Genomic DNA, 9,694 nt, shown 5'->3' on the forward strand with positions numbered 1-9,694 from the left:
TTTTTAAAGTTTCACATCTGTGAATTTGTCTTTATTATTTCCCGAAAAATCTGTGTGGCACTGCGAACAAAATGGCAAGCTCGGCTGTAACGGCGGCTTAGCTGATTGGCTACTGTGAGAATGCGGAGCCGGCCAAGGGAGGTAATAAAATCATCCAGGGTATAGTGGAGAGTTATCGAGGATGCAGTTAACCATGGTAACGTACATTTCACCATAAAAATACATTAGTTACAAAATGAACTGATTATTTTTTTCTGAATTCACAAATCAAGTTACATTATGAATATCAGCAATACAACGATGTTCGTGTGTCATTGTAAAAGAGAGTATTGGCTACCCGCTGTACCAACAAACGTAATATTTTTTCGAATTCCCAAGTAATGTTCCATTATACAATCCACACATTCTATGATGTTCATGTTTCACTGTAAAAAGTGTATTGCCTACAAACTGTACCGACAGACGTATTCTATTTTTATAATTCATAAATAACGTTCCATGATAAAATCCACAAATTCTATGATGTCCATGTTTAGCCCTGTATGAAATGTAGATGAGGCTGTGGCCGACGTTCATTCATCTTCTACTACTCGATTCCATCAGCTCCAAGAACTCCTCATAGTTCAGTTGGTTGTCTCCGTCCTGGTCTACCTGAGCTATAAGCTGCATTGTTTCCTCCCGGCTCAGGGGAACTTCAGCTGATGCCATGACATGAGACAGTTCGTCAACTGACAAGACGCCATCTTTGTTTGTGTCGAGGCTGCGAAAGAGACGTCTGAGGTTTGCGCACCTACAATGTAGAAAAACACAAAAACGTTTTTGTATAACATATCACTGTACTGACAGTTTGGAGTTCGAGACCGATCATTTAATTCTTGGGATGGGGTCTTGTACGGGTGTGTTGCAGAAGCGGCAAAACTCGATCCATATTCTTAAGAGTTTCTGATCCGTGAAGATCCGGGTTAAAATTGATCTTCAGTAACCAATGCTTGTCATAAGAGGGGACTAACGGGATCGGGTGGTCAGGCTCGCTGACTTGGTTGACACATGTCATCGGTTCCCAATTGCGTAAATCGATGCTCATGCTATAGATCACTGGATTGTCTGGTCCAGACTCGATTACTTACAGACCGCCACCGTATAGCTGGAACATTGCTCAGTGCGGCGTAAAACCAAACTCACTCACTCTCTTAAGAGTTTGTTATCATATCCTGAGTATGCAATTTAATAATCACGATAGAATAGTCATGGTACTATGTGTTCGCGAAAAGGAGAGCGTTTCCTGCCACCCGGTGGCATTCTCACAAACGCATGCAACGGCAAGTCAATTTTTGACGCTCTATGAAATCTCAAAATTTTGAAATCGCTATGGGTTCTTGTACGCGGTTCCATATTCATGATCAACAATTATGGAATGAGGATAAAGTCCCTGTCCCGGAACCATATTAATTTCTTTCGACCCCTCCCCAACCGTTATGCCTTTTTGACGCGAGTTTAAAACTTTCACACGTGAAGATCCGATCAGAAATGATCTTCAGCAACCCCTCTGTTTGCCGTAAGAAATGACTAACAGGATCGGGTGGTCTGGCTCGCTAACCTGGTTGATGCATGGTATCGTATCCCAACTGGGGCGGTGGGATAGCCTAATGGTTAAAGCGTTGGCTCGTCACGCCGAAGACCCGGGTTCGAATCCCCACATGGGTACAATGTGTGAAGCCCATTTCTGGTGTCCCCGCCGTGATGTTGCTGGAATATTGCTAAAAGCGGCGTAAAACCAAACTCAGTCAGTCAGTCAGTATCCCAACTGCGTAGATCGACGCTCGTAATGATAATCACTGGATTGTCAGGTCTACATTCCGTTATATCTGCACACCGTTGTCAGTGCGACCTTAAGCAACAGACATGGATCCCTCTTCAGTTCAAATATCGTTGCTTGTTTCTCTAAAAATGTGTATTTTTAAGAGACTAAGCGTTAGTCTTAGGGGAAGGAGTACCCCAGTGTTGAAAAGATGCCGAACACCTAATCGTTCATACTCATGCACTAGCCTACCTAAATGTAGGTCAACACGATCTGGATAAAAATTTATGGCTTGACGCCACATGTTAGACTTACGCTTAGTCTCTGACTATACATAGTTTTGACAGTAACAAATAAACCTATTTGAATTGAAGAGAAGTTCCAGTCAGAAGGGAAATTCCCCAGTGGTGCTATAGTTAGCATGACGATCGGGTACTCACTAACACATAGCCTGTAAGTGCGCACTTATTTTTTGTGATACTGTCGTTGGCATGACAACCAGGAACTCATTGACGCTATAAGAGAGCACTTACTTCCTTTCTTTGGGCGGTATAGTTGGCATGGCGACCAGGAACTCGTCAAGGGTCACCCTGGAGTTTTTGTCAGTGTCCAGCGATGTGAAGAGAGCCTGGAGGAAAAGGAGGAGTTCTGTCAGTGAGTGAGGGAGTTTAGTTTTACGCCGCACTCAGCAATATTTCACCTACTAGTATATGGCGGCGGTCTGTAAATAATCGAGTCTAGACCAGACAATTCAGTGATCAACAATATGAGCATCGATCTACCCAATTGGGATACGATGACATGTGTCAATCAAGTCAGCGAACCTGACCACCCGATCCCCTTAGTCGCCTCTTACGACAAGCATGGGTTACTGAAGATCAATCCCCACATGGGTACAATGTGTGAAACCCATTTCTGGTGTCCCCCGCCGTGATGTTGCTGGAATATTGCTAAAAGCGGCGTAAAACCAAACTCAGTCAGTCAGTACTGAAGATCAATTCTAACCCGGATCTTCACGGGTCAAGTTCTATCAGAGATGGTACAGAGAACGTATAGCAGTGCATGGGCGTGCAACACGAGACAGAACGTTTGAATCACACTGTGGTGATAAAGAAAATGGTGTCAAGCACGGAGCCAAAGCTTTGATTTTATTAATAGATTACGTGCATGTAAATGTTGGTGAAAAGAGGTGTATCTTCGGGATTACTAACTAAATTAAACTAAACGTCTCTCACTCACTCATCCAACCACCCACCAGCCCAATCATTTCACTCCGCTCCACTCCACTCCACTCCACTCCACTCCACTCCACTCCACTCCACTCCACTCCACTCCACTCCACTCCACTCCACTCCACTCCACTCCACCCCCAATCATTGCGATTAGTCCTGACTCGTCCCGAGTTTGTGCTACGTGTTTAGACCGTCACCTGTGTCATAATGCGAGTATCATGCACAGGGGGTTTCAAATCGACCATTGACAACATCATCACACAACGCCCCAGGCATCATCCACACATGATCCAGGCACCATGCAGGAATCGTCCTGACATAAGCGAAGCATCATCCAGACACCATTCAGGCATCATGCAGACATCATCCAGACATCATTCAAGCATCATCCAGACATCACCCAGACATCATCCAGGCAGCATGCAGGCACCATCCAGACATTATCCAGACATCATGCACGCATCATCCAGACATAAGCTGAAGCATCATGCAGACATCACACAGATATCAACCCGGCATCATCCTGACATCATCCCAACATCATCTAGGCATCATCCAGACATCACCCAGGCATCATCCAGACATCATCCAGACATAATGAAGCATCATGCAGACACCATACAGATATCAACCCGGCATCATCCGACATCATCCCAACATCATCCAGGCATCATCCAGACATCACCGAGGCATCATCCAGACATCATCAAGACATCATGCAGACATCATGCACGCATCATCCAGACATAAGCGAAGCATCATGCAGACATCATACAGATATCAACCCGGCATCATCCCGACATCATCCCAACATCATCCAGACATCATGCAGACATCATGCACGCATCATCCAGACATAAGCGAAGCATCATGCAGACATCATACAGATATCAACCCGGCATCATCCCGACATCATCCCAACATCATCCAGACATCATGCAGACATCATGCACGCATCATCCAGACATAAGCGAAGCATCATGCAGACATCATACAGATATCATCCCAACATCGTTCAGGCATCACCCAGACATCACCCAGGCATCGGAATAGCGAAGCATCATGCAGACACCATACAGATATCAACCCGGCATCATCCGACATCATCCCAACATCATCTAGGCATCATCCAGACATCACCCAGGCATCATCCAGACATCATCCAGACATAAGCGAAGCATCATGCAGACACCATACAGATATCAACCCGGCATCATCCCGACATCATCCCAACATCATCCAGACATCATGCAGACATCATGCACGCATCATCCAGACATAAGCGAAGCATCATGCAGACATCATACAGATATCATCCCAACATCGTTCAGGCATTACCCAGGCATCGCAGGCATCATCCAGACATCACCCAGGCATAAGCGAAGCATCATGCAGACACCATACGGATATCAACCAGGCATCATCCGACATCATCCCAACATCATCTAGGCATCATCCAGACATCATCCAGGCATCATCCAGACATCATCCAGACATAAGCGAAGCATCATGCAGACACCATACAGATATCAACCCGGCATCATCCCGGCATCATCCCGACATCATCCCAACATCATCCAGACATCATGCAGACATCATGCACGGATCATCCAGACATAAGCGAAGCATCATGCAGACATCATCCGACATCATCCCAGCATCATCAAGAGACATCATCCAGACATCATCCAGACATAAGCGAAGCATCATGCAGACATCATCCAGACATCATCCAGACATCATGCAGACATCATGCAGACATCATCCAGGCATCATCCAGACATCATGCACGCATCATCCAGACATAAGCGGAAGCATCATGCAGACATCATACAGATATCATCCCAACATCGTTCAGGCATCATCCAGACATCATCCAGGCATCATCCAGACATCATCCAGGCATCATCAAGGCATCATCAAGACATCATCCAGGCATCATCCAAACATCATCCAGACATCATCAAGACATCATTCAGGCATCATCCAGGCATCATCAGCGGACATCATCCAGACATCATCCAGAAGCATCATGCAGACACCATACAGATATCAACCCGGCATCATCCGACATCATCCAGCATCATCCAGGCATCATCCAGACATCACCGAGGGCATCATCCAGACATCATCAAGACATCATGCAGACATCATGCAGACATCATGCACGCATCATCCCAACATTGTTCAGGCATCATCCGGGCATCATGCCAGACATCATGCACGCATCATCCAGACATAAGCGAAGCATCATGCAGACATCATACAGATATCATCCCAACATCGTTCAGGCATCACTCCAGGCATCACGCAGGCATCATCCAGACATCATCGGGCATAAGCGAAGCATCATGCAGACACCATCAGATATCAACCCGGCATCATCCGACATCATCCCAACATCATCTAGGCATCATCCAGACATCACCCAGGCATCATCCAGACATCATCCAGACATAAGCGAAGCATCATGCAGACACCATACAGATATCAACCCGGCATCATCCACGGACATCATCCAGCATCATCTAGGCATCATCCAGACATCACCCAGGCATCATCCAGACATCATCCAGACATAAGCGAAGCATCATGCAGACACCATACAGATATCAACCCGGCATCATCCCGACATCATCCCAACATCATCCAGGCATCATCCAGACATCACCGAGGGCATCATCCAGACATCATCCAGACATCATGCAGACATCATGCACGCATCATCCAGACATCATCCAGAAGCATCATGCAGACATCATGCAGACATCATCCAGGCATCATCAAGACATCATCCGGGCATCATCCAAACATCATCCAGACATCATCAAGACATCATTCAGGCATCATCCAGACATCACCCAGGCATCATCCAGGCATCATCAAGACATCATCCAGGCATCATCCAAACATCATCCAGACATCATCAAGACATCATTCAGGCATCATCCATACATCATCCAGACACTATCCAGACATCATCCAGACATCATGCAGACATCATCAGACATCATTCTGGCATCATCAAGACATCATTCAGGCATCATCCAGACATCATGAGACATCATCCAGGCATCATCCAGACATCAATTCAGGCATCATCCAGACATCATCCAGACATCATCCAGACATCATTCAGGCATCATCCAGACACCATTCAGGCATAATCCAGACATCATCCAGACATCTTTCAGGCATCATCCAGGCATCATAAGACATCATCAGACATCATCCAGGCATCATCCAGACACCATCCGGACACCATCCAGGCATCATCCAGACACCATCCACACATCATCCAGACATCATCCAGACATCATCCAGACACCATCCAGACATCATCCAGACACCATCCAGACACCATCCAGGCATCATCCAGACATCATCACACATCATCCAGACATCATCCAGACACCATCCAGACACCATCCAGACATCATCCAGACATCATCCATACACCATCCAGACATCATTCAGACATCATCCAGACATCTTCCAGACATCATTCGGGCATCATCCAGACATCATGAAGACATCATTCGGGCATCATCCAGACATCATTCAGGCATCATCCAGACATCATCCAGACATCATCCAGACACCATTCGGGCATCATCCACGGACACCATTCAAGGGCATAATCCAGACATCATCAGACATCTTTCGGGCATCATCCAGGCATCATTAAGACATCATCAGACATCATCCAGGCATCATCCAGACACCATCCAGACACCATCCAGGCATCATCCAGACACCATCCACATCATCCAGACATCATCCAGACATCATCCAGACACCATCCAAGACATCATCAGACACCATCCAGACATCATCCAGGCATCATCCAGACAATACATCATCCACATCATCCAGACATCATCCAGACACCATCCAGACATCATCCAGACATCATCCAGACATCATCCATACACCATCCAGACACCATCCAGGCATCATTAAGACATCATCCAAGACACCATCCAGGGATCATCCTCACATCATCAAGACGTCATCCGGACATCACCCAGGCATCTTCCAGACATCATCCAAACATCATCCAGACACCATCAGACATCATCCAGACATCATCCAAACATCAACCAGACACCATCCAAACATCTTCCAAGACATCACGCAGGCATCTTCCAAGACATCATTCAAACATCAACTGGACATCATCCAGAACATCTTCAAGACATCATCCAGGCATCTTCCAGACATCATCCAAACATCAACCGGACACCATCCAAACATCTTCAAGACATCATCCGGACATCATCCAGACATCACCCGTGCATCATCAGACATCATTTTGGCATCATCCGGGCATCATCGGACACCATCCGGACGTCATCCACACTTCATGCGGACATCATCCGCATCATCCAGACAACATCAGACATCATGCGGACATCATGCAGGACGTCATCAAGACTTCATCAGACAACATCCAGACATCATCAAGACATCATTCAGGCATGATGATCTATGATACGTTTTGTTGGCGCAATTTAATATTATTGATGTGTATTGTCTCTTTCATACAGAGATTGGCCGTAGGTTGGACGGTTATCATACCGCATGGTATGTAGTGATATATCGCATGATGGAAACAACTGAACTACAAGTGTATAGTCTGTTTTGCGGTGAAAGCGTACCGATGAATTTCGCTTTAAACAAAAGCCTAAAACCAAATAAAGATTGGAATTAAGATTGCGAGTCCTCATAATTTTACCTTGCCAGATTGAACATTTTAAATCCCAGGTTCTATTTAACTTATGATGAAGTTGTTTAACAAACGATCATAGATTGAAATCGTTATTACTGGTTTTATTACAGGGGGTAGCGCTGTAATTGGGACCGTGGAAACAAATGTGGAGTGCGGTGCGCGATGGGCGTTAATCCCAGACCAACCCAACTTGTTATCGGTGTTTCGTTTGCTGTGCATACCCTTGTAATACAAAAATAAAGAGATTTGAAACTATGATCGTTTGTTAGAACTAACTTTATCTAAGATGAATAAATTCTGGTTAAATGTTCAATTAAGTAAATAAATATGAGGATTCATAATCTTAATTTACTTTATTCGATTTTACACTTTTGTTTGAGGTGGAATTCATCGATACGTTTTCTCCGCAAACTGGACTATAGTACATATTGCGCATGACTCAACTGCGCATTCTGCATTATTCTCAATATTTTATGACGGTCTTTTTAAACGTCAAGATAACTGGATACGCTGATTATAGAAGGGAACAAGGAGGAGGAGGAGGCTGAACGTGTGGAAGGGAGGAGTTGAGAAATATCACATGGAGGCTAGAACTCACCCGCAACTCTCGCCGGCGACATACGATACCCGAGGACCAAACACAGCGCACCAAGCTCAGAGACAAGTTGAGGGCATGCATCACCGTTCTTGTCCACCTCAAGAAACACCTTGGTGTACCCTGGCTCTCTCTTGTTTCGTCAGATGGGCCATTGTGGAAGCTGTGTATCTCGGGCTTACAAGGGTTCAATATCGTCAATGTTAGGTGGTGGCGGGACGAATACAACAAGATGCGGCTATTTGTGTCGTGTGATGGTATAGGAGACCGCGAGGGCAACTGATATGATGATGGTCATAGACTAATAGGGTTGTGTTATCTATCTATATGGAGTGTCTGTTATGTCGTGTATCCTGGAGAGAAGGTCATCAGTCACTGATAGCACTTCATATTGCTATCGCCTCACTCATGGACTCATTTTGTGAAGTACATATGACCACACACGTCCGCAATTTGATGCAATTGTGTGTCCATACATGACGGCAATATGTCCATATATGATGGCAATATGTCCATATGATGATAATATGTCATCTATATGTCCACTATATATGACTGACAATATGTCCTCTATATATGACGGCAATATGTCATCTATATAACGGCAATATGTCCACTATATCACGGCGGTATGTCATCTATATGGCGGCAATATGTCCATTATATGATGGCAATATATATCATCTATATGACGGCAATATGTCCTCTATATGAAGGCAATATGTATGTTCATCATGTGACGGCAATATGTCCATTATATGACGGCAATATGTCATCTATATGACGGCAATATGTCCTCTATATTTCGGCAATATTTCCACTATATGACGGCAATATGTCCTCTATATGACGGCAATATGTCCACTATAGGACGGCAATATGTCCACTATATGACGGCAATATGTCTCCTATATGACGGCAATATGTCCTCTATATGACTGACAATATGTCCTCTATATGACGGCAATATGTCCACTATATGACGGCAATATGTCCTCTATGTGACGGCAATATGTCCTCTATATGACGGCAATATGTCCCCTATATGTCGGCAATATGTCCTCTATGTGACGGCAATATGTCCTCTATATTTCGGCAATATGTCCACTATATGACGGCAATATGTCCTCTATATGACGGCAATATGTCATCTATATGACGGCAATATGTCCACTATATGACGGCAATATGTCCACTATATGACGGCAATATGTCATCTATATGACGGCAATATGTCCTCTATATTTCGGCAATATGTCCACTATATGACGGCAATATGTCCTCTATATGACGGCAAAATGTCCTCTCTATGACGGCAATATGTCCACTATATGACG

General features: G+C 44.8%; 1 protein-coding gene across 1 annotated transcript; it reads right to left on the reverse strand.

Annotated features, from left to right (window-relative positions):
• Positions 1–228: 228 nt before the first annotated feature.
• On the reverse strand, positions 229–8,674 carry LOC124284729 (calmodulin-like). The gene is made up of 3 exons (XM_046720834.1): positions 8,361–8,674; positions 2,332–2,425; positions 229–790 (listed from the first exon to the last, which is right to left on the reverse strand). Exons 1-3 carry the CDS (start codon positions 8,380–8,382, stop codon positions 577–579), a joined length of 330 nt encoding a protein of 109 aa, XP_046576790.1. The 5' UTR covers positions 8,383–8,674; the 3' UTR covers positions 229–576.
• Between the last annotated feature and the right edge of the window lie 1,020 nt (positions 8,675–9,694).

The sequence above is a fragment of the Haliotis rubra genome, unplaced genomic scaffold (genome assembly GCF_003918875.1).
Source record: "Haliotis rubra isolate DU_JTF1 unplaced genomic scaffold, ASM391887v1 Scf343, whole genome shotgun sequence".
Classification (NCBI taxonomy): domain Eukaryota; kingdom Metazoa; phylum Mollusca; class Gastropoda; order Lepetellida; family Haliotidae; genus Haliotis; species Haliotis rubra.